This window comes from Pongo pygmaeus, chromosome 20, assembly GCF_028885625.2.
Source record: "Pongo pygmaeus isolate AG05252 chromosome 20, NHGRI_mPonPyg2-v2.0_pri, whole genome shotgun sequence".
Taxonomy (NCBI): Eukaryota; Metazoa; Chordata; class Mammalia; order Primates; family Hominidae; genus Pongo; species Pongo pygmaeus.
This window is the reverse complement of record NC_072393.2, coordinates 60,655,374-60,680,768: the sequence shown is the minus strand read 5'-3', so window position 1 is coordinate 60,680,768 and position 25,395 is coordinate 60,655,374. Positions and strand designations below refer to the sequence as shown.

The following is a 25,395-nucleotide window of genomic DNA, read 5'->3' as shown; positions in this document are numbered from 1 at the left end:
CAAGGCGGAGTCCAATGTGACCTCCCACTCATGTGTGGGACAGATGTCCAGGTGTGACAATACCACACACACAGGGGAGATGGAGCCTCCTCCATGGGGAGGCTCTGAGAGGGAAGGAGGAGCCGTCAGTCCCTCTCACCTGGAAGGGGGTGAATCAAGAAGGCACCGGGTCTGTTTGCTGCTACATCCTGGCCCTTGGTGAGATGAGGACAGATTAGATAGATGCAGCCAAAGTGAGGGGAGAGCCCATTTCTGTCTGTAATATCTCCAGAGAGCCTGGTGTTCACCCCCAGGACAAGCCCTGGGAAAATGAGAGCCGGGCTCCTGGAGAGGGGCAGTTCCTCTTTCTGCCCCTCATGGGCTCCCACAAGGAAGCAGAGAGATGGCAGTGCCCATGTGTAAACACAGAACCGGGGGGAGCCACAGCATCCCACCTTCACCTGGAGTCCTGATTCCTCACTGTCTGTGAGGAACCCGGACTTCCTTTTCTGTGCCGCATAGAGGTGGAAATGTCCTTCTTTTTTTTGAGATGGAGTTTTGTTCTTGTTGCCCAGGCTGGAGAGCAATGGCATGATCTTGGCTCACTGCAACCTCTGCCTCCCAAGTTCAAGTGATTCTCCTGCCTCAGCCTCCCGCGTAGCTAAGATTACAGGCATGTGCCACCACGCCCAGCTCATTTTTGTATTTTTAGTAGAGACGGGGTTTTGCCATGTTGGCCAGGCTGGTCTCGAACTCCTGACCTCAAGTGATCCACCCACCTTGGCCTCCCAAAGTGCTGGGATGACAGGTGTGAGCCACAGTGCCCGGCCGAAAATGTCCTTCTTAACGACCCCCTTGTGAATCCCCATTTGTGTCTGAAATATCAGCAGAGAGCCTGGTGCTCACCCCCAGGACAAGCCCTGGGAAATGAGAGCCAGGGTCCTGGGGAGGGGTAGTTCCTCTTTCTGTGGGGCTGCTGATGGGACGACCTCGTGATGGGGAGGACCCAGCCTCCGTGTGCCCGCACACCATGTGTCTGTCTGTGTCTACGGGCACTGTGGTCACATCTGCCTGCACAGCCAGGGCCAGGAGGAGGAGATGCCATGACCCCCATTCTCACAACCCTGCTCTTCTTTGGTGAGATCTTAAGACGGGGAGGAGAGACCCTAGTCTAGGAGAGAGACCCCAATCCATAGCCAGGCCCTGGTCAATTAGGGCACCCCAGGGGCTCAAGGAAAGGAAGAAGACCTGCTCAGGCTTTGGGGGCAAATCTTTCACGGGGAACTCTCTTCCAGGGCTGAGCCTGGGCCCCAGGACCCGGGTGCAGGCAGGTGAGTCTGTCCCCAGCTGTCTTAGGTCCCTCCTCCTCTCTGGGGACAAGGGCCACCCCTGGGTGGCTGGGGGTGACGACGGCAGTTCTGGGCTGACTGATGGGGATGAGGGGGGTCCTGGGGCTGAGAGCTGGGATCTGAGGGTTGAGGACATCTTGGGACCTAACCTGTGATTTCCTTCCAGAGAACCTACTCAAACCCTTCCTGTGGGCCGAGCCAGGTCCCGTGATCACCTGGAGTAAGCCTGTGACCATCTGGTGTCAGGGCACCCTGGAGGCCCAGGAGTACCGTCTAGATAAAGAGGGAAACTCAATGTCGAGGCACATATTAAAAACACTGGAGTCCGAAAACAAGGTCAAATTCTCCATCCCATCCATGATGTGGGAACACGCAGGGCGATATCACTGTTACTATCAGAGCCCTGCAGGCTGGTCAGAGCCCAGCGACCCCCTGGAGCTGGTGGTGACAGGTGAGAGGACACTCAGGGGTCCCAGCCCCAGGCTCTGCCCTTGGGAAGGGGCTCAGCTCTCAGCTCTCCAGGGGTCTCCCTTCTCACAGCCCAGCCTTGTGGGATAAGGTGGGAGGTGTGAGCCCCATTTAAACACGGCTGCCTTTTTATCTCCGGAAAGCCTACAGCAGACCCACCCTGTCTGCCCTGCCGAGCCCTGTGGTGACCTCAGGAGTGAATGTGACCCTCCGGTGTGCCTCACGGCTGGGACTGGGCAGGTTCACTCTGATTGAGGAAGGAGACCACAGGCTCTCCTGGACCCTGGACTCACACCAACACAACCACGGAAAGTTCCAGGCCCTGTTCCCCATGGGCCCCCTGACCTTCAGCAACAGGGGTACATTCAGATGCTACGGCTATGAAAACAACACCCCGTACGTGTGGTCAGAACCCAGTGACCCCCTGCAGCTACTGGTGTCAGGTGAGGAAGCCGTAGCCTTTCCTTATACAAAGTCAGGGCACCGGGTGAGCTGTTGGGAGCCTTACCCTCAGGCTAGCCCACGCAAGAAGAAAAGACGAGGGGAAGACAGGGGCCCTGGGGACACAAATACAGAATGAGAAAAGAACAAGGACGCTGGAAACCCTAGTGAGGAAGGCTACAGAAGGAAGGGGCGTGGGAGGAACCAGCTGCTCCGAGTCCCGACTCGTCTTTCCCTCCAGGCGTGTCTAGGAAGCCCTCCCTCCTGACCCTGCAGGGCCCTGTCGTGACCCCCGGAGAGAATCTGACCCTCCAGTGTGGCTCTGATGTTGGCTACATCAGATACGCTCTGTACAAGGAGGGGGGCGATGACCTCCCCCAGCGCCCTGGCCAGCAGCCCCAGGCTGGGCTCTCCCAGGCCAGCTTCACCCTGAGCCCTGTGAGGGGCTCCCACGGGGGCCAGTACAGATGTTACGGTGCACACAACCTCTCCTCCGAGTGGTCGGCCCCCAGTGACCCCCTGGACATCCTGATCGCAGGTGAGGAGCCCAGCGGGTTCAGTCAGGGACCCAGGCTCTGCACAGGTCCTGCCGGGGGAGCCCAGGTGGTGATGGCCGGGATGAGGGGTGAGGGTCCTAAGGGAGAAAGACACAGAGAGAGACAGGGGATGGGCGGGGAGGGAAGACTCAGAGAAAACAGAGACAGAGAGACTGAGGGTCCCAGAGAGAGGCCTGGTGGAGAAGTCTCAGCTCAGAACAAGGTGGGGCAGCCCCTTACCCATCCTTCTTGTCTCTAGGACAGATCTCTGACAGACCCTCCCTCTCGGTGCAGCTGGGCCCCACAGTGACCTCAGGAGAGAAGGTGACCCTGCTGTGTCAGTCATGGGGCCCGATGTTCACTTTCCTGCTGACCAAGGAGGGGGCAGCTGATGCCCCGCTGCGTCTCAGATCCACTTACAGAGCTCAGCAGTACCAGGCTGAATTCCCCATGAGTCCTGTGACCTCGGCCCACGCGGGGACCTACAGGTGCTACGGCTCACGCAGCTCCAACCCCCACCTGCTGTCTCACCCCAGTGAGCCCCTGGAGCTCGTGGTCTCAGGTGAGGCCCCTGACCCTGTCCTCTCTGAGCTCAAAGGGGTTCTTGGAAATGAAAAAGGAGAGCTTCCAAGGGAGTGTCCATCCGTCTGTCTCACTTGTCCCCACACTTCTTCCTCCATCAGCCCTGGCCTCTCTGAGCCCTGAGCCTCTCTCAGCTCAGGCCCGGCCCCCAGGAGAGTTCAGGACACTAAGAAAACAGGACAGTGAAGGGGGAGGGTCCACAGGGGAGGGCCCAGCCCATGGGAAGGTGGAAATACACGGGAACCTCCCACCCAGGGGAGGGTCCAGCCCATGGGAGGGTGGAAATAGATGAGGACTTCCCACCCTGGGCTCCCACCCCTGAAGTCTCAGTAGGGTAAAGAGTGGAGAGGGCTGCAAGGAGGTGGAGGTGAGCCTTAGAGGAGATGAGATTAGACTGAGGGTGGAAGATGGAGGCCCCACCTGCTCCCCTCCTGATGTCTCCATCTCAGAATCAACGTCTAGGTGTCCCCAACCTCTAAGTCCTGACCCCATGGGAGATGAAAGCGCAGTTACTCTGACCCAGTATAATATTCTAGACTCGTCTCAACCTTATCTCCAATATTCAGGAAAGGGGTCTGTTCCCCAGAGGAGCAGAGGGGAGAGTGGACAATAAGGGCGTGGTCCACGTGGCTTCCTGGGGCTCCAAGGATGGAGCAGGTGTTCTGGGGCTCCAAGGATGGAGCAGGTGTCCCCTCTGTGGTGGTCAGAGGGGAGGGAGGTGTCCTAGGACCAGGCAGGAAGGAGGGAGAGGAGGGAGCAGCGATGACGGGTGGAGGAGCCAGGTCTGTCCTCCCCTACCTGAGCAGGATTTGGGGTCCGGGGGTCCAGGCCGGACGTGGACAAGGGGAAGATGCTGGGGCTGATGTTTATATCAGCCATAAAAAATTGGAATTTCATGTTTATATTTTCAAATTGTAAGCCCATCTTTCTCACCTCAAATATGAATATATATATAGTTACATATATATTTTTAAAACAAATATCTAAAGCCACATATACATATGTATCTATAATCATTGTATTCATCTGTTCTCACACTGCTATAAAGAACTACCTGAGGCCGGGCACGATGGCTCACGCCTGTAATCCCCGCACTTTGGGAGGCTGAGGTGAGCGGATCACCTGAGGTCAGGAGTTAAAGACCAGCCTGGCCAACATGGCGAAACCCCGTCTCTACTAAAAATACAAAAATTAGCTGGGTGTGGTGGCGAGCGCCTGTAATCCCAACTACCCCGGAGGCTGAGGCAGGAGAATCACTGGAACCCAGGAGGCAGAGGCTGCAGCGAGCTGAGATCGCACCACTGCACTCCAGCCTGGGGGACAGAGCAAGACTCTGTCCCAAAAACAAACAAACACCTACCTGAGACTGGATAATTTAGAAAGGAAAGAGGTTTAATTGGCTCACAGTTCCGCAGGCCATACGGGAAGCATGGCTGGGGAGGCCTCGGGAAACTTACAATCATGACAGAAGGCGGAGGGAAAGCAGGAACTTCTTCTATGGCTGGAATAGGAGGAAGAGAGAGAAGGGGGAGGTGCTACCCACTTTTAAATAACAAGATCTCGTGACAACTCACTATCATGAGAGCAGCCAGGGGGAAGTCGGCTCCTACAAGCCAATTACCTCCCACTGGGCCTCTCCTCCAACATTGGGGATTACAATCCAACAGGAGATTTGAGAGAGACACAAATGCAAAGCATGCTAATCACATATATTTTACACGAATACATGTGCTATGTACATATATAGACACAAACATACATTCAAGTATTCACTCCTATGCTTAATATTTTTCTTCAGATTTTTAAATATTTATTTGTTTTTATTTTTTATTTTTTTTAATTATTTTTATTTTTTTTGAGATGGAGTCTCACTCTGTCGCCCAGGCTGTAGTGCAGTGGTGCGATCTCAGCTCACTGCAAGCTCCGCCTCCTGGGTTCACGCCGTTCTCTTGCCTCAGCCTCCCAAGTAGCTGGGACTACAGGAGCCCACCACCATGCCAGGCTAATTTTTTTTTTTTTTTGTATTTTTAGTAGAGATGGGGTTTCACTGTGTTAGCCAGGATGGTCTCAATCTCCTGATCTCATGATCCGCCCCGCCTCAGCCTCCCAAAGTGCTGGGATTACAGGCGTGAGCCACTGCGCCTGGCCTTTATTTTTTATTTTACTTTAAGTTCAGGTATGTTTTTAAATATTCGCTTTTCACCTTCCAATCTAGGTTCATACTTCAAAAAAGCAGAAATGATGTTTTCCTGTCCCACTCAGTCATTATCATTTAGAAAAAAATACATTTTCATGTTTAAGTATATCACATTGTAGGTGTTCCTACCTATATGAAGAATTAGTTAACAAGACATTAAATGGATGATGAAACTGCAGGGGAGCTGTCTGAGGCAGCACACAGTGGGGGCCATTGCAGCCTCCAGCCCTTGTGCTCCTGACTTCCAAGAGTGGCTGAGGACCAACTCCTCATCCACAGACACTGGGTCCTCATCCACTGAAAAATGGAAATTTCTATCTCTGGGGGAATTAGTTGTTGTGTTCTTGTTGCACAAGATTGCGCATCCAAGACAGCACACAAGAGCTCAATTCTTTCTAGTTGGGAGATCATTCTTCTCACAATCCTGAGCTCTTGGGCTCAAGTAAACTTTGTTCTAAAGTGACTCAGACACAAGATCTGAATTCCCAGAGCACAGAGAGGCTGAGGAATCCAGTGAGGTACCAGGGGAACCCTGCTAGAGCAGAGCTCTTGGGATCAAGTAAACTTTGTTCCAAAGTAACTCAGACACAAGATCTGAATTGCCAGAGCACAGAGAGGTTGAAAAACCCAATGACATACCAGGGGAGGACTGCAAGAGCAGAGAATGTGTTCACTAAGGATCTACATAAAGTCACTCCATGAGAGATGGAAGAATATAAGAATGCATTGCCCAGGGGAGAGGCTCTTCAGCTTCTCACCAACATCCTTATTCTTTGATTCTTAGGAGCAACTGAGACCCTCAATCCAGCACAAAAGAAGTCAGATTCCAAGACTGGTGCGTGAGGAGATGCTCCCACTTATGGGGCTGGGCACAGAGGGTCAGGTCCTGTCAAGGGGAGGTGGGTACCCTGGGTGGACATCCAGGGGTCCTGGGTAATTGTGATCTGCCCTGACCTCTGTGACCTCTTTGTACACCATCCCCAGCCTCACACCCACAAGATTACACAGTGGAGAATCTCATCCGCATGGGCTTGGCTGGCTTGGTCCTGGTGTTCCTTGGGATTCTGTTATTTGAGGCTCATCACAGCCAGAGAAGCCCCCCAAGGTGCAGCCAGGAGGCAAACAGCAGAGAGGACAATGCACCCTTCAGAGTGGTGGAGCCCTGGGAACAGATCTGATGATCTCAGAAAGTTCTGGAAGACTGGGGCAGCAGTTGGGGAAGTGTCTGCTGAGATTATCAAGGGGAAGAAGCATGGGTCAGGTGCAGGAAGATGTCTGGGTGTCTGTAGAAGATGCTTCCTCCCTTAAACTGTGGTGCTTTCCTCCTCATTGTCAACTCTCCTTGACTGCCCCTCCCTTCGTTTTTCTTCCCTATGAAGTAAGGCTTCACCCCTATGGTGGGTTTGGGTCCGCCCCTCTGTGACCTCATGCTCTGCTCCACTTTCAGGTAATACATCTTTCTTTATTTCTAACTACTGCATTTTCTAATGTGTATTACTGGGTCTATCTCTTCAGCTCATAACATGGAATTTGCTTTTGAGAATTAAATCCATGGGCAAAAATCAGATTCGTGTTTGGAAAATTTAAGTTCAAAGTGATGCCTTATCACCTGCCACTCTTCGTCTGTAGTTTCTTCAGAAATACGGTCACTAGGAATCAAAAGAGAAGTGTTTGATGGGAAAGCCTGCTGTTGTGCCCATAGATTGGCTTCGTGAACCACAAAAAAGTTTTCTAAAAAGCATTTATTTGTGGAATTTGTTGATGACTGTGGTATAAACACTCCCTTCATGGGCAGCTTCAAGATTCTCCCATGGCTGCACCTCCCCCAACCTGCTGTCACACCCTAGTTGGAGCTGGTGGTCTTGGGTGAAAGGCCCTGACCCTGTCCTCTCTAAGCTCAAAGACTCAGCTCAGGCCCTGCCCCCAGGAGAGCTCTGGGCAGAGATGGAGTGAAGGGGGCTCTGAGGGAGGCTCAGCCACAGAGGAATTCACCCCTCAGAGGAGAAGAAGCCAACAGGAGTTCTCCCTCTTCTCCTTCACCTGGAGTCCAGAAGGTGCTAGGTGGGAAGAGGGATGGTCTTGGAGAGGCCACTGGGCAGATGGAGAGGAGAGCTTTGAGTGGAGGTGGGGACTCCAGGATAGCTCCAATTCCTCACTCCCTTTCTGTGCTCATTCCCAGGACCCTCCAGGGGCCCCAGCCCCCCACCCACAGGCTCCTCCTCCACACCTGGTGAGTCATTGAGGCCTCTGGGCTAGGAGGGAGGGCAGCCTCCCCCAGGGCAGTCCTGAGTCTCCCAGATGATCCCATTCCCCTCAAGGACCAAGCACGAGTTTCCCTCCAGGGAGCTGAGGCAGAGCCAGAGGAGGGGCCACAGGCTCCCCGGGGCTCTGAGGCTGGGCTGGTGAGGGGCGGGGGGTCGAGGCAGAGAGAGATGTTGGGGCCCAGCCTGGGGGAGGAGCAACTGGGCTGACGTGGGGAGCAGGGCAGCCCCAGCCCTCACCTCCCCATCCTGACCCAGCAGGCCCTGAGGACCAGCTCCTCAACCCCACAGCGTCAGGCCCCCAGAGTGCTGAGTGAGGGGCTTTGAGTGGGAGGTGGACGGGGTCCAGGGGAGGAAGGGCTGAGTTCTGTCACCGGTTTGAGGCTCCTCTGGTGATGGTGACGTGGAGAGGCCCTTCCCCTGCCTGGGCCTCAGTTTCTCCAAGTGTAAAGGTGAGAGGCCTCCGGGTGGGAAAGTTCCTTTCAGCTCTGACTCCCAGCTGTGACCTCCTAGGAGAGGAGACCTCCCAGGGAAGCCTCCCAGACCCGATTCCATAGGGGCCTGTCCTGTCCCACCTGCAGCAGAGACAGTGACCTGGAGCAGGGGAGGGGAGCAGAGGCTCATGTGTTCAGAGAGCCTGGGGTCCTCCTGAGCCCCTACACCCAGGGAAAACCAGAGCCAGGCCCAGGGAAAAGCAGTTTCCCTTCCTGTGGGTCCACAGCTGTGGGGACCTGGACGGGTAGCAGCAGGCTCTGAGTGACCACATCTGTGTGTCTCTCTGTCCTGGAGGGCCCTGTGGTCTCCTCTCCCACAGCTGGAGCCCCTAGAGCAGGCAACACGATGTTTGTGCTTCTCTGCCTCAGTCAGTGATGGAGGGAGAAGGGGCTACCAGGTTCCCCACGAGCCTCCCTCTTACTCCAGCCCCTGGGATCTCAGGGTTGGGAGGCACAGTCATTCTGGGCTGAGGGTGACAAAACAGAGAGGGATTTTGGACTAAGCTGGAGAACCAGGAGTGAAAGAGATCTTGGGACCCAGCTTCTGGTTCCATTTCAGGGCCCTTTCCCAAACCCTCCCCACGGGTTGAGACAGGCTCTGTGATCACCTAGGAGAGGCCTGTGACCCTCTGGTGTCAGGGAAACCTGGAGACCCAGGAATACCGACTGGATAGAGGGAAGCCCAGGGCTGGGCGTGGTGGCTCACACCTGTAATCCCAGCACTTTGAGAGGCCAAGGCGGGCGGATCATGAGGTCAAGAGATCGAGACCATCCTGGCCAACATGGTGAAACCCCATCTCTACTAAAAATACAAAAAATAGCTGGGTGTGGTGGTGTGCACCTGTAGTCCCAGCTACTTGGGAGGCTGAGGCGGGAGAATCACTTGAACCCGGGAGGCGGAAGTTGCAATGAGCTGAGATTGTGCCAGTGCACTCCAGCCTGGTGACAGAGGAAGACTCCATCTAAAAAAAAAAAAGAGGGAAGCCCAGTGCCCTGGGACAGACAGAGCCCACTGCAGCCTGGAGACAAGGCTGAGTTCCCCCATCACATCCATGACTAATGAATATGTAGGATGACATTACTGTCACTATTTCAGCCCCAATGGCTTGTCAGAGCTCACTGACTCCCTGGAGCTGGTGGTGACAGGTGGGAGGACACCTTGGGGTCCCAGCCCCAGGCTCTGCCCTCAGGAAAGGGGTCTGCTCTCAGGGGTGTCTCTCCCTCACAGCCCAGCCCTAAGGGATAAGGTGGGAGGTTTGAGCCTCAGTGATCACACTGCCTCCTTCTCTCCTAGGATTCTACAGCAAATCTACCTTCTCAGCCCCCCTGAGCCTGTTGTGACTTTAGGAGAGGACCCTCCAGTGTGGCTCACGGCTGCAATTGGACAGATTCATTCTGACTGAAGAAGGAGAACTGTCTCTCCTGCACCCTAGACTCTCAGCAACACCCTAGTGGAGAGTCCCAAGCTGTTCCCTGTGGGCCCCATGACCCTCAGCCACAGGTGGATGTTCAGATGTCATGGCAATAACAGGAACACCCTTCAGGTGTGGTCGGAACTCAGCGACTCCCTGAAGCTCCTGTTCTCAGGTGAGGAAGTCGGAACACCCTTCAGGTGTGGTCAGAACTCAGCGACTCCCTGAAGCTCCTGTTCTCAGGTGAGGAAGTCGGAACACCCTTCAGGTGTGGTCGGACCTCAGCGACTCCCTGAAGCTCCTGTTCTCAGGTGAGGAAGTCCCATCTTTACCCCAAACATTATTTGAAGCATCAGACAGGTTGCTGTGGATCTTGCTCCCAGGCAAATCCCAAGTGTGAGGGTGGAATGAGGGGAACGAGGGCTTCTGGGGCCAGAGACATAGAGTGTAAGTGACAGTGAGATCTGCAGGCCAGAGGAGGGCAAGGGATGTATTTGAGGGGAACCAGACCCCAAAGTCCTGACTTGTTTTTCCCTCTAGGTGTGTCTAGGACTCCCTGCACGGGATCAAACAGGGGCCCCTCCTAATCTCTGGAGAGAGTCTGACATTCCAGTGTTGCTCTGATGTTGGCTACCAGAGACTTTTCCTGTCTGCGGAGAGGGGACATGACCACCCCAGCACCATGGCTGGCAGCCCCAGGCTGGGCTCTGTCAGGCTGACGTTTCCTTGGAGTGGCTCCTATGGGAGCCAGGACAAATGCTGTGCTAAACGCAACGTCTTTTTTTTTCTTTTTCTTTTCTTTCTTTTTTTTTTTTTTTTTTTGAGATGGAGTTTCGCTCTTGTTGCCCAGGCTGGAGTGTGATCTCAGCTCACTGCAACCTCCACCTCCCGGATTCAAGTAATTCTCCTGCCTCAGCCTCCCAAGTACCTGGGATTACAGGCATACACTACCATGCCTGGCTAATTTTTTTTTTTTTTTTTTTAGTATTTTTAGTAGAGACTGGGTTTTGCCATGTTAGCCAGCCTGGTCTTGAACTCCTGACCTCAGGTGATCCACCCCCTCGGCCTCCCAAAGTGCTGGGATTACAGGCATGAGTCGCTGCGCCCAGCCCACAATGTCTTTTCTGATTGTTTGGTCCCCTGGATCCCCTGGATATGCTATTGCAGGTGAGGGGTCCAGCAGGTTCACTCAGGGACCCAGATTCTACACAGGGCCTGCTGGGGATCTGCAGGTGGTGATGACCAGCATGATGAGTATAGTAGTCTGTTTTCATGCTGCTGATAAAGACATCCCCAAGGCTGGGTGATTTATAAAGAAAAAGAGGTTTAATGGACTCACAGTTCCATGTGGCTGGGGAGGCCTCACAATCATGGTGGAAGGCAAAAGGCACATCTTACATGGTGGCAGACAAGAGAAATGAGAGCCAAGTGAAAGGGGTTTCCCCTTATAAAACCATCAGATCTCGTGAGACTTACTACCAGGAGAACAGTATGGGGGAAACCACCCACCCCTCTCCATGATTCAATTATCTCCCACCAGGTTCCTCCCACAACATGTGGGAATTATGGGAGCTACAATTCAAGATGAGATTTGGGTGGGGACACAGCCAAACCATGTCAATGGATAAGGTTCTTTAGAGAGGGAAAGAGGCAGGGGGCAAGGGGGATGGGAGGGAGAGGAAGAGACTCAGAGGAAACAGTGAATGACAGAGAGACTGAGGGTCCTAGAGAGAGGCCCTGGAAAGGTCTCTGCTGAGAACAAGGTGGGGGCAGCCCCTCACCCATCCTGCCTCTCTCTAGGACAGCTGCCTGAGGGATATTCCCTGTTGGTACAGCCGGGCTCCATGGTGGCCTCAGGAAAGAACACGGTCCTGCTACATCAGTGACACTTTTCTTATTTCCAAGAAGGGAGCAGCAGATCCCTACCTTTGTGTCTAATATCAAAGTACCAAGCTCAGCAGTACAGGTGGAATTCTCCATGAATTCTGGGAGGACCTACAGGTGCTATGTCTTATGGAGCACCTCCCCCTACCTGTTTTCACACCCCAGGGACTCCCAGGGTTTGTGGTCTCAGGTAAGGAGATCCTACCCCATGAGCATTGAGGCTGGAATGAGATGTGTGAACATACAAGAAAATGTGTTTAGAACTTCATGTTCGCAACACAGCTTTGGATCACAAGGTCAGGAGATCGAGACCATCCTGGCCAACATGGTGAAACCCCGTCTCTACTAAAATACAAAAAATTAGCCAGGCGTGGTGGTGCGTGCCTGTAGTCCCAGCTACTTGGGAGGCTAAGGCAGGGGAATCGCTTGAACCCGGGAGGAAGAGATTGCAGTGAGCCAAGATCGCACCAGTGCACTCCAGCTTGGCGACAGAGTGAGACTCCATCAAAAAAAAAAAAAAGAAAAATTCCTAAATTGTATATACTTATTGTGTAAAGTATGTAGTTTTGAAATATATATACTTGTCTGTTGGGCAAATCAATCTAATTAACATATACATTACTTTACATACTTCTAATTTTTGTGTGGTAAGAACCCTTAAAATCTACTTTTATAACGATTTTTAAGGATATAATACATTGTTATGTTTTCCGAGGTGGTGAAAATACCAAAATGGTGTGTAGAGATTCATTCTGCATTCTTGCATCCAAGAAAGAACGTGGGAGGTGATATGGTTGGCTGTGTCCCCATCCAAATCTCATCTTCAATTGTAGCTCCCATAATTCCCATGTGCTGTGGGAGCCGGTGGGAGATAACTGAATCATGGAGGCAGTTTCTCCCATACTGTTCTTGTGGTCGTGAATAAGTCTCACAAGATCTGATGATTTTATAAGGAGTTTCCCCTTTTGCTTGGCTCTCTCATTTCCTCTTTACCTGCCACCATGTGAGATGTTGCTTTCACCTTCCACCATGATTGTGAGGCCTCTGCAGCCATGTGGAACTGTGAGTCAATTAAACCTCTTTTTCTTATAAATTACCCAGTCTCGGGTATGTCTTTATCAGTAGCCTGAAAACGGACTAATACAGGAGTTCAATATGAAAGTGAAGGAAATCTCAGATATGCTAAAAAGAAGGCAGGCAGCAGCTCATGCAGCAAGGCCTGGCAGAAAACCATGAGTGAACTTCCAGCGCCTGAGAGGGAAATTATGAGACCACATGATACCCATTCTCAGTGGGGAGCCAGGCAATCCAGGCCACTGGGGAGCTCTTTGACCGACCTAAGCGCTGGATCTGACTTAGGGAACAGTGGGAGGACTGCGAAAAGGAAGGGCCCAGGGAAGTGCTCCATGCGTGCTCCCAGACCTGGATGCTGATAGAAAGAGGCCATTCCTGATCCTAACCCTTAGTGGAGAGTGCAAGAACTTGACATTGGCCAGGCGTGGTGGCTCACGCCTGTAATCCCAGCAATTTGGGAGGCCAAGGCGGGTGGATCACGAGGTCAGGAGATCAAGACCATCCTGGCTAACACGGTGAAACCCCGTCTCTACTAAAAATACAAAAAATTAGCCGGGTGCAGTGGCAGGTGCCTGTAGTCCCAGCTACTCGAGAGGCTGAGGCAGGAGAATGGCGCGAACCCAGGAGGCAGAGCTTGCAGTGAGCCGAGATTGCACCACTGCACTCCAGCCTGGGTGACAGAGCGAGACTCCGTCTCAAAAAAAAAGAACTTGACATCAAGCATGGGTGAGGGTCACTACTTTGGAGAGTCTTGGGCCAGAGATTGACAATCTGGGCTCAAGTAGAAGACAGGTCCCCATGGACAGAACTGAGAGGCAAGTGTGGCATGGGCTCCAGACACTAAGCACTGGAGTTGGACACCTCTCTTTTGCAGAACCGCATGGGAAAAGTTTTAGCCTGAGAGGCATGGATTTTACCCAGGAGGTAAGATCTGTGGCCTGGGGTAGTTGAGTGTCTGACGTCAAACCGCATGTGATTTGACTGTCTGAAATTGCTTCCAGCATTGGGCCACAGGGAGGAGCTCTGCTGGGTTGGGAGCATTAGATTAAAGTGAGTCCCACTGCCATTTTCTAGGCTTGGAACCCAATGTGCCCCTCTGGGGAACTCTGCTGTAACTTTGGCATAATAGTCATTGCTCTACTCAGTGCTTGAGTGTCTCTCCAGGGAACTGAGAACTGCACACGGAGCCCCTGTGGGGACAGCTGGTGCCTACCACTGGGCCTGAGTACAGGCTTGCCTGGACCAGCCACACCTACCTTCATTTCCCTGCCTTGGAGGCAGAGCACTGATCAAGACCACTGAGGTTTCCACAACCCAACCCATTACTTAGGATACCTGAATACTTCCGGTTAACAAAGGTCAAACATAAAGCCCACTGCCAGCACTACAACTGGCTCTCACCAGCAAGTGCCACCTACTGGCCTGGAGGTCAAACCATATAGCACATTACAACGTCTCCTGAAACAAGTGACAGTGATTGGGGAAGAGACAAGCTTCACACAAACTCTGCCACCACCATTGCCCACGCGAGCCCAGCTACACCTCTCCTTTGCAGAACTGCTTGAGGAAAGGCTAAACTTTTCTGCAAAGGAGAGGTGTCTAACTCCAGTGTTTGGTGTCTGGAACCCATGCCACACTTGCCTCTCAGTTCTGTCTGTGGGGACCTGTCCCCTACTTGAGACCAGATTGCCAAGGAGGAGGCCTTAAGTTCACTTGCCTGCTCTGTCTCAGTACATTGATACTACAACAAGCATTTGAGAAAGCCACCACACTAAGGCTACTTATAACCGAGGAGATCATGCAGAATTTATGCCAATGAATGCACCCAGAAGCAAAGACAAGTAGCTCTACTCAATATACATCATGGTTACATCCTTACAGAATAAAAAGTGTCATCCCAATGAAAGTAATTTCAAAAGTAAGAAGAAATGACCGTCACACCAAATGTGAAGAAATCAGCATAATGATATTTGAAGTTTGAAAAAACAAGGTGCTATGACATCCCCAAAGGAATACAGTATTTATCTGTCAATGGGTCTTACCAAAAAGAAGTCTTTGAGATGCCAGATAAAAAATTCAAAATACTGGCTTTAAAGAAGTTTAATAGGAAACAAGAGAAAGCTGGAAACCTATACAATGAAATTAGAAAACTAATTCAGGATATGAATGAGAAATGTATCAGGGCGATAGAGATCTTAAAAATAAAACCAGAAACACAGAAATTCTGGAAAAAATTCTTTGAAGGAATTACAAAATATAGTTGAAATCTTTAACAATAGACTAGACCATGTAGAAGAGACAATCTTAGAACCTGAAGACAAGACTTTTGGATTAACCCAGTCAGAAAAATAAATAACGAACAAAAAATATGAAAAAAGTATTTGAAATGTATGGTACCACATAAAACAGGCAAATTTATGCATAATAAGTATTCCCAAGGAAGAAAAAATAATAAAAAAATTAGAAAAACAAAGGAAATAACTGATGAAAACTTCCCTAGTCTAGCAAGAGACTTAGACGTACACATACAAGAGTTCCAATGAAATCCAGGTAAATACACTGTAAGAAGTACCTCAACATAACATATAGCCACCAACTACCTAAAGACAAAGTAAAGGAAAACTCCTAAAATCAGCAAGAGGAAAGTGTCCAGTCACCTATAAAGGGAACCTCATAAGATTAACAGCACTTCTCAGCGAAAACCTTAGAAGACAAGATATTAGGATAAAGAAAAAAAACTGTCAAAGGAAAAAAACCCTACCAATCATGAATTTTATATCATGCCGGAATAAGTTTAATACATGAAGGAGAAATGAAGCCTTTTTCCAGACAAGCAATACAAAAATTAGTTGAGTGTAGTAGCACACGCCTGTAGTCCCAGCTACTTGGGGGGCTGAGGTGGGAGGATCACCTACCTGAGCCTGGGAAGGTTGAGGCTGCAGTGATCCAAGATCGTGCCACTGCACTCCACCCTGGGTGACAAAGTGAGACCCTGTCTCAAAAAACAAAAACAAAAAAACTGCTCTGACCTTTTCAAAAGTATCAAGGTCAAGAACAAAGATAAGCAAAGGCACCACGCAGTGGAGTAGGAGCCTGTCTATTGCCTGTTGCTCTCAAGCGCCATCTACTGGATCGCAGCCACACTACAACACCAAAAATCACTACTAAATTCTACCGCCTGGAAAACCAAGAGCAAGAATTCATCAACAAAGACCCTGTACAGAGCCTTAGTCCTCTGAAAACTTCCAGAAACAAAGCCAACAGACTATACTCAGTTTCTACCCTTGCAATGAGAGGAATAGCAACCCTCCCAGATGAGAAAAAAATCAGGGAAATAACTCCTATTATCTCCAAACCAGCCCACGAGCTCCCCAGAAATTGTTCTTAATCGGTATGAATTGTCTGAAATGACAAACATAGAATTTGGAATCTGGATGGCAAGAAAGGTCATTCAAATCAAGAGCAAAGTCGAAACTCAATCCAAGGAAGCCAAGCAATCCAATAAAATGATTAATGACATGAACGATTAAACTTTAAGAAAGACCCAAACTGAACTTCTTGAGCTGAAAAATTCATGACACGAATTTCATAATACGATGAGAAGCAATAACAGCAGAATAGACCAAACTGAGGAAAAGAATTTCAAAGCTTGAAGACTTGTTCGAATCAAATCAGTCAAATATAAGGAAAAAATATTTTTAAAAGTGAACAAAATCTCTGAGAAATATGATATTATCTAAAGACACCAAATGTATGACTCGTCAGCATTCCTGAAAGGGGAAGAGAGAGTAAGCAACTTGGAAAATATATTTGAGGATATAGTCCATGAATATTTTCCTAAACTCGCTAGAGAGTTTGACTCACAAATACAAGAAACACAGAGACACCCAGCCAGGTAACGGTCTAGATTTGAGGGTATGGTAACAAAGATGCTTAGAAAATGTCAGAAGTGAGAGACAATGGCTCATTTGCTTGTGTCTTGCATTCTCCAGATTGCCACTCTGTACCGATGGCTGTACCATCAGCAGGATCCACTCATTATTATATTCACTATCAACCTTCAGCCTAAGGGTTTTGGCAGCCATTGATGTTTATTTCTTGTATACTCAATGCACAGGTTATCCAAGCTTTGCAGGGTTAACTATTATTATGCAAAAACTCTACAGCTATCTTAGGCAAAAACATTACTATAGCTATTACTATACTTATTATTATGTAGAAACATTCTACAGAAAAGAATGTTTCCTGTGTAACACTTCAGATAAACAAAAGAGATCTTGCTTCTTGCCTTCATTTCTACGTTTTTGATGTGGGGATTTGGTTCTTTACCATTCCTCATATTTGAGGGGTTTTTTGTTTTTTAATTTTGTTTTTAACTGTTGTAAACAGATAGGCTTTGAACGTATTCATTAGTTTTAATACACTACCTATATTATTTGATTCTATAAATATTCCACATTTCACCCTTGGGAACTTTTCATGATAGACTTTATGTTCAGGTAACATGAATCTGATGGTATGAGGTGATGTCTTTGCTTTCTTGTATGATAAGAAGTTCCGACTTCATCTCCTATATTTTCTGTCTAAATGTGGAGTCAGCTGTTTCTCTAGGATGAAATTTAGAATTTTTGACCATACATATTTTAAGAATTAAACATTTTTTTGAGGGTGTATTCATTTATGTTCTACTATATATAGTCAAAATTATATAATATTAACTATATGTCACTACATAATATATAATTTGATTAAAAAGTATACATTTATTATATAATTTGATAAATAATATATTCATTATAAAATATATGGTCAAATAATTTTGCTTACATTCTAGTACAAATAACTCCTCCTTGTTTAGTAATGCCCTAATTTGATAGGAACTGAATTCTATTTCCTTTTTTAAGGTATTATCTTTAGATCTGTAAGTTATATTTAAAAATATTTTATAGTATAGACATTCAAGAATATATATTTCTTTTTTTTTTTTTTAAATGGAGTCTTGCTCCGTCGCCCAGGCTGGAATGCAGTGGTGCAGTCTCAGCTCACTGCAACCTCCACCTCCCGGGTTCAAGCAGTTCTCCTGCCTCAGCCTCCCAAGTAGCTGGGATTACAGGAGTGTGCCACCATGCCCAGCTAATTTTTTTATTTTTAGTAGAGGTGGGGTTTCACCATGTTGGCCAGGCTGGTCTTGAACTCCTGGTCTCGTGATCCGCCCACTTCAGCCTCCCAAAGATATGTTTATATTTCTATACCAAAACAAGAAACAAGACGCAATGATGTCAGTCTAGCTTTATTCTGTCTCCTCTGAACTGTTTTTTCTCTCTCTCTCAACTACCCACTTTTAAAGGTTTTGATTAATCTTTCATTTTTAAAAATAGATTAAAAAATACACACACAATGACATAACACTATACCATTTTTCTCTGGTTTTGAGTAAAATAAACTGTTGATGATGTCCTGAATCTTTCTTTTTCTTTTCTCCCTGCCACCCCAACCACACAACTACGTGTCTTGGAAGGTCAGCCTTCAAGATAACTCATTCATCTCACCCACAGCTGCCCAGGGCTCCACTGTGGAGAGGCACAGGAATTTATTGAGTCTTTCTTTGATTGAAATTAAGTGGGTTCAAGTCATCGTGGTTTTACAAATCATAATTTTGGAATAAATAGCTTTGTAACTGTACAAGTTTGTTCTTAATGTTTGTATTCACCTGGAATAATGAGTTTTGTGAGAAAAAGGCATTTTCTGGGTGTCAGGCCTCTGAGCCCAAGCTAAGCCATCATATCCCCTGTGACCTGCACGTACACATCCAGATGGTCAGTTCCTGCCTTAACTGATGACATTCCACCACAAAAGAAGTGAAAATGGCCTGTTCCTGCCTTAACTGATGACATTGTCTTGTGAAATCCCTTCTCCTGGCTCATCCTTGCTCAAAAGCTCCCCCACTGAGCACCTTGTGACCCCCACTGTGCCTGCCAGAGAACAACCCCCCTTTTTCCTTTACCTACCCAAATCCTATAAAACGGCCCCACCCCTATCTCCCTTCGCTGACTCTTTTTGGACTCAGCCCGCCTGCACCCAGGTGATTAAAAGCTTTATTACTCACACAAAGCCTGTTTAGTGGTCTCTTCACATGGACGCGCATGAAACTGGGTACAGTGAAAACACTCAATTGTATTTTTCAGTCTACAGATTCCTCTGATGAAAATAGAATCAAACTCCAACATCTCCTCTAAATGGATGGACTGTTTTCTGTTAACTTAAATTGCGGTATTACCTTTCTCATTCAGACTGCTGCTGGAATCCTTGGAAATTGTCTACTTCTTTACTTTATAGCTTTACTTTTGTCCCCACACAAATAGTGAGACCCAGAGACCTGATTCTCAGCCAGCTGGTCTTAGCCAACAACCTGGTTCTTTTCTCTAAAGGGATCCCTCAGACAATGTCGGCTTTTGGATTGAAAACTTTCCTGGATGAGGCTGGAGGTAAACTTGTCTTTTACCTACACAGAGTGGCCAGAGGGGTTTCCCTCAGCACCACCTGCCTCCTCAGTGGCTTCCAAGCCATGAAGCTTCACCCCAGTATCTCTGGGAAGATGGAACTCCGAATTAGATCCCCAAAGTTTATAGTTTTCTGCTGTTTCCTCTGGTGGATCTTGAATCTTGTAAATATTTATACCGCAAAGTATATAACTGACCCAATAAAGAGCAGAAACATGCGTGTGGAAAAAATGTATAGATACTGCTCCTCACCCTATCCAGGAAGATTGCTGTATGTAATAGTTGCAGTCATTTATTGCTGCACAGATGGTATATGTGTCTGCCCCATGATCTGCACCAGCAGCTCCATGGTCCTCATCCTTCATAGGCACAAACAGAGAGTCCAACACGTTCACAGCTGCAACCTCTCCCACAGAACGTCTCATGAAACCAGAGCCACACACACTATCCTCGTCCTGGTGAGCATGTTTGTCTCCTCTCATGCTCTAGCTGATATTTTATCATTGTGTGTAACCCAGATTCAGAACCCAAGCCAATGGCTGAGAAGTACCTCTTTCCTGGCGTCTGCAGGATTCCCGACATTCAGCCCCTCTGTGTTCATTGTCAGTGACGCCCGAGTGTCACGGTTCTACTTTGTGTGCTAGATAAGGAAGAGAAATGCTCCAAGTATGGTCTCTGGGCTATAAATTGCCTCCAGACCATTGCATCCTTTATTTAATTAATAACCCCACTCCAGTGTTTGAAGGCTCACATATTGGGCCTGTGAAGGTCCACCCACACGCTGCCCTGGCTATTCAGAATCCCCAAACCTCCCACTCTGGGGTATCCAAATGCACAGCAAAGACTCCACTTGGTAGCAATTATGCAACAACTTGTATTCAAGTAATCTCACATGAAATAAAATTAAAATCAAATTAAGTATAATAAAACCAACATCTGGACAGAGTTTTTGGAAGAAGTTTAATCAAAGGCAGCCATAAGCATGTAAATTAATTCCAACTCATTTACTCATTGTAAATTGTCTTTATTTGTAACATTTATTTGTAAAAATTATTTGTAAACTCATTGTAAATTAAAATATTAAATTTACAATGGACATGCAAAAAAAGACTTGTAAATAAATGCATTATGTAGTAATACTAATTTCTTTATTGGGTGTCAAAGGAAACTTTTAACTTAAGACACTTTTATTTTACCAACAAATAACGATATTTCTCTCAGAATTGTTCTTTGTAACACCACAATGGCTGTAACCCATCTAACTTCACTCAAAGAAAGTGAAGTAAGTGCTCTAAAGAAAAAAATATCCTGGCCAGGCACAGTGGCTCACACCTGTAATCCCAGCACTTTGGGAGGCCAAAGCAGGTGGATCACCTGAGGTGAGGAATTCGAGACCAGCCTGATCAACATGGTGAAATCCTGTCTCTACTAAAAATACAAAAATTAACTGGGCGTGGTGGCTCATGCCTGTCATCCCAGCTACTCGGGAGGCTGAGACAGTAGACTCACTTGAACATGGGAGGCACAGGTTGCAGTGAGCTGAGGTCAGGTCGTTGCACTCCAGCCTGGGTGACAGAGCAAGACTCCGTCTCAAAGTAAAAGAAAAGAAAAGAAAATAAAAAGATGAGAGAAGCTCATACCTTCAGAACTGAAACATAGGGAAAGAGGAAGCAGAAATTAAAGCAAATTCAAATTTCATTGCGTCATATGGTCAGGAAAGCAACGAAACAAAAGTTTGCAGAAGGGCTAAAAGTCAATGTCAGGAACTGCATTAACGTCATTACATTTAGGGTTTTTTTGTGGGTTTTCTTTTTAGATTTTAGCAAAAAATTCATGAAGCAACTCTAAAATACTTATACATCAATATGGTAAATTAAATTTATATTAGGACTTCAAATATAATCTTTTCCTCTCTGTTCTGAGTGTCATGCTTGTGACATTGATAGAAGGTGGACTCTAGGCAATAAAAGAAAAAATTCAATTTTTTACTGATAAATTCAGGTACAATAACCACTTGTTATTTTATTGTGGACCATTTTTTCTCTTCTTTTTTTTTTTGAGACGAAGTTTCTCTCTGTCGCCTAGGCTGGAATGCAGTGGCACCATCTTGGCTCACTGCAACCTTCACCTCCTGGGTTCAAGTGATTCTCCTGCCTCAGACTCCCCAGTAGCTGGGATTACAGGTGCTCACCACCATGCCCGGCTGATTTTTATATTTTTAGTAGAGATGGGGTTTCACCATGTTGGCCAGGCTGGTCTCGAACTCCTGACCGCAGGTGATCTGCCCGCCTTGGCCTCCCAAAGTGCTAGGATTACAGGTGCGAGTCACCACACCTGGCCCATTTTCTCTTCATGATAATTCATGAGTAGCTGGGATTACAGGCACCCACCACCATGCCCAGCTAAGTTTTTGTATTTTCAGTAGAGATGGTATTTCACCATGTTGGCCAGGCTGGTCTCAAACTCCTGACCTCAGGTGATCCATCCACTTCGGCCTCCCAAAGTTCTGAGATTACAGGCGTGAGCCACCTCACCCGGCTTTTTTGTTGTTGTTGTTGTTGTTGCTGTTTTTAATGTTACTCTATTTTTTTAGATTCAGGTGCTACATGCGCAGGTTCCTTACATGGATGCATTGCGTTCTGGTGAGGTTTAGGTGTCTAGTGCTCGCATTACCCATACAGCTCATCAGATATTATGGGGGAGGCAGAGGGGACACTCCCCCATCCCCAAAAGCCTAAATAACATTGAAAATCTTCACCTGGGGCCCAGGTGAAGGTCTCTGCAGGATCCCCCAGCTTGGGTGGGCTCAGCTGTCACCCAGGGGTCCAGTGCAGGGACTGGTAACCCATGGGCCTGTCGGTTGGAGCGGGGGTCTCACCTCCTTGCCCATCGCTGAGCTCCACCACTATCCAAGGAAAGATGAAGGCGCCAAAAGCAAAGCCTTTTGTTAGTATGACAGCTCTGCAGTATTAGCAGCTGTTTATTATTACAGCCTCAGTGTGACCACTCTTTGAGCCCTGATCACAGACTGCCCCGCCCTGCTGTCTCTCCAACTATCTCAGCAACCTCTTGCTGTCTAGCCCAGTGCCACCTCTCCATGTCTTTCACCCATTGCCACCCCTCCGCTGATCACTGACTGTCACCATCTCTGCTGTCTAGCTATCTCGCCTCTCTGCTAATTGTCCCTGCCTCTGCGGAAAGTCTCGCTGCCTCTCACTCGCTGTCCTCATCACCCCTTCCTGGTAACTAGATGATGCGGGGATGGTGAGCTCCCAAATCGGGGCATAGCCCAGAAGAGTTCTTGGCTTTGCCTAAGAAAGAATTTAGGCCGGTCGCAGTGGTTCACACCTGTCATCCCAGCACTTTGGGAGGCTGAGGCGGGCAGATCACTTGAGGTCAGGAGTCCGAGACCAACCTGGCCAACACGGTGAAACCCCGTCTCTACTAAAGACTACAAAAATTAGCAGGGCGTGGTGGTGGGTGCCTGTAATCCCAGCTCCTTAGGAGCTGAGGCAGGAGAATCGCTTGAACCCCGGAGGCGGAGATTGCAGCAAGCCGAGATGGCGCCATTGCACTTCAGCCTGGGTGACAGAGTGAAACTCCGTCTCAAAAAAAAAAAAAAAAAAAATGTAAGGGTGAGCTGGTGTTACATAACCCCTTAAGGGTTACGCCAACCTCTAGTCAAATGGCCGTGCACAGCAGCAGCAGAGGTACTGCTCCTAGGGTAGCAGGGCTGCCCCACAGGCAGTGTACCCAGAATAGCAGCTCAGAAACACAGCTGCAGCCACACTTGTACCTGCTTCTAATTATATGCAAATTAAAGGTCAGGTATGCAGAAATTCCTAGAAAAAGGGCAGTAACTTCGAGTCAGTGGGTCATTGCTGTGGAAAAGGGCGGTACCTTCCAGGGGTTACCATGGCAAAGGTAAACTGGGATGCCACACTGGTGGGGGTGTCTTAAGAAGAGCTGCTTCCACCCCCCACCCTGTTTTAGCTAGTTTTCAATCTGGTGTGGTGTCTGAGTCCCCGCCTCCAAAGTCCCACATCCTACCTCAGAACTTCTGAGAAAGCCTTTTCCCCTTCCACCCTGGGCTTTCCCATCTGAATAAGAAGGAGCTGCCTGGAAGTGACCCCCAAAGCCCTTTCATTTCTGACCTTCTGGGGCATCTGGGTTGTGGCTCATCCTAGACCTGTTCCATCTCCAGCCCTCCCTTGGCCTGGTCGGCTCCTACCAATAACTGTGTTGCAAGGGTTAGAAAGCCAGGAGAGGCAGCTGCAGGTACGTGTAATTGTAATTGTATCCATCAATGTTGGGGTCTGAGATTCGTGAGATGAAGCCACAGTATTATGAGAAATCAAAGATTTGTAAAAACCTCACTGTTTAGAATCTCCCCTCTCTCACACATCACACAGTGTTGCAGATTTTCTACTAAAAGCAACACCCAGCACAGCTATGCTTGACTCCCAGACCCCTACCCTGTCCTGCAGGATGTGTGATGAGTAGAGGAAGGAGAACAGGCTGGATCAGGAGGCTTTGGGGTCCAGCCTGACTTGGACGTGGGGAAGATGCTGGGACTGATGGAGGAGGAAGAGAGGCAGGCAAGTTGGAGAGAGGACAGATGGGCAGTCTATTGGCAGCTCTCATTTCTCATTTCCAAGAGCCCCTGAGTATGAGCCCCTCACCCACACCTGCGGGGTCCCTGGGCCATCTCAAGACAAGAGAGCAGGCTGCTCCAGCCTCAGTGGGATCTGACTGTGATGAGGCTGGAGTCCACCCCAGACGTGCTCCTTTAGAGAGAAGCATCCCAGCTGTGGGTGCCACTCACACAGCTCCTCCTGTGCTCACCTGGAGGCCTCTGTGCTCAGGGAACCCCTGAGAGTAAGGAGGGGCCGCGCACCTGCTCCTTGGATGAGTTAGGGAATTATTCACAGTGCGGCTTGTGTGTCATTCATTTCTACCCTGCCTTTTCTGTGCACACCTGTCTATTGTTACTCTCTGTTCTTCTGAAACATTTAAAGCAATACATAAATACATAAACTTATCGTTTTAATTTGGGACTTGATTTCATTTATATATTTGCTTTAGGAAATAGTTTCTTATTTATGTTAAGTTTTCCTAAATTTTAAAATTGAGGTTTATTGATGAACCTAAGAAGTGTCTTGAAATTTTATTTATAAGAATTTTATATATTTATTTCAGTTTAAACAATTATTCAATCACTTGAATAATCTGTAAATGAGGCCTTTGATTCCTTATAAATAAAAGCTAGGTATACATGATACAGTAATTGGTTTGAGTACATTTATTTTATTTTATACCAACTTACTACAGAATTTCTTAATTCCAATTATTTTCAATTGATCCCTCTAATTTACTAATAAAATGTACATAACTCACAAGAAAGTTGAAATTTCACTGTATTTCTAAATTGCATGCCAATTGCTGTCTCCCAGGCTGGAGTGCAGTGGTGTGATCTCAGCTCACTGCAAGCTCCGCCTCCCAGGTTCACGCCATTCTCCTGCCTCAGCCTCCCGAGTAGCTGGGACTACAGGCGCCCGCCACCATGCCCGGCTAATTTTTTGTGTTTTCAGTAGAGACAGGGTTTCACCATGTTAGCCAAGATGGTCTCGATCTCCTGACCTTGTGATCCACCCGCCTCAGCCTCCCAAAGTGCTGGAATTACAGGTGTGAGCCACCACACCAGGCTGATTCTTCTCTAGTTCTTTTAGTTGTGATGTTAGGTTGTTAATTTGAGATCTTTCTAACTCTTCGATGTGAGTGTCTGCTGTTATAAATTTCTATCTTAACACTGTCTTAGCTGTGTCCCAGAGATTCTGGTAGATTGTAACTTGGTTTTCATTAGTCTCAGATAACTTCTTTTTTCTGCTTTCATTTCATTATTTACCCAAAAGTCATTCAAGAGCAGGTTGTTTAATTTCTATGTAATCATATGTTTTTTGAGTGAGTGATTATCTTCGTTTTGAATTTTATTTGTATTGTGCTGTGGTCTATACAAGTAGTTGTTATGATTTTGGTTCTTTTGTATTCACTGAGGATTGTTTTATGTCTGCTTGTGTGGTCAGTTTTAGAGTATGGGCCACGCACAGATGATAGGAATGTATATTTTCTTGTTTTTTGGGTGAAGAGTTCTGTAAGTATCGATCAGATCCATTTGGTCCAGTGTTGAGTTCAGGTCCTGAATATCTTTGTTAATTTTC

The 25,395-nt window shown here is 48.0% G+C and overlaps 1 protein-coding gene across 3 annotated transcripts; it reads left to right on the top strand.

Moving 5' to 3' along the window:
• The first annotated feature begins 1,082 nt into the window (after positions 1–1,082).
• On the top strand, positions 1,083–24,053 carry LILRA4 (leukocyte immunoglobulin like receptor A4). 3 transcript variants are annotated; one of them, XM_054466441.2, is made up of 8 exons: positions 1,083–1,116; positions 1,275–1,310; positions 1,495–1,779; positions 1,940–2,239; positions 2,479–2,775; positions 3,033–3,335; positions 6,337–6,387; positions 6,537–6,730. In XM_054466441.2, exons 1-8 carry the CDS (start codon positions 1,083–1,085, stop codon positions 6,728–6,730), a joined length of 1,500 nt encoding a protein of 499 aa, XP_054322416.1. The 3 variants fall into 3 exon arrangements, with proteins under 3 accessions (XP_054322416.1, XP_054322417.1, XP_054322418.1); XM_054466442.1 differs by lacking the exons at positions 6,337–6,387; positions 6,537–6,730 and adding an exon at positions 23,836–24,053 and having other exon boundaries at positions 1,495–1,797; XM_054466443.2 differs by lacking the exon at positions 6,337–6,387 and having other exon boundaries at positions 1,495–1,797.
• Positions 24,054–25,395: the final 1,342 nt, after the last annotated feature.

Excerpts from the sequence above, each read along its gene's own strand:
- LILRA4 (XM_054466441.2), top strand. The coding sequence starts at position 1,083 with ATGACCCCCATTCTCACAACCCTGCTCTTCTTTG. Across the intron at positions 1,311-1,494 it reads CAGGACCCGGGTGCAGGCAG|AGAACCTACTCAAACCCTTC; the intron begins GTGAGTCTGTCC and ends ATTTCCTTCCAG. Across the intron at positions 2,240-2,478 it reads CCTGCAGCTACTGGTGTCAG|GCGTGTCTAGGAAGCCCTCC; the intron begins GTGAGGAAGCCG and ends CTTTCCCTCCAG.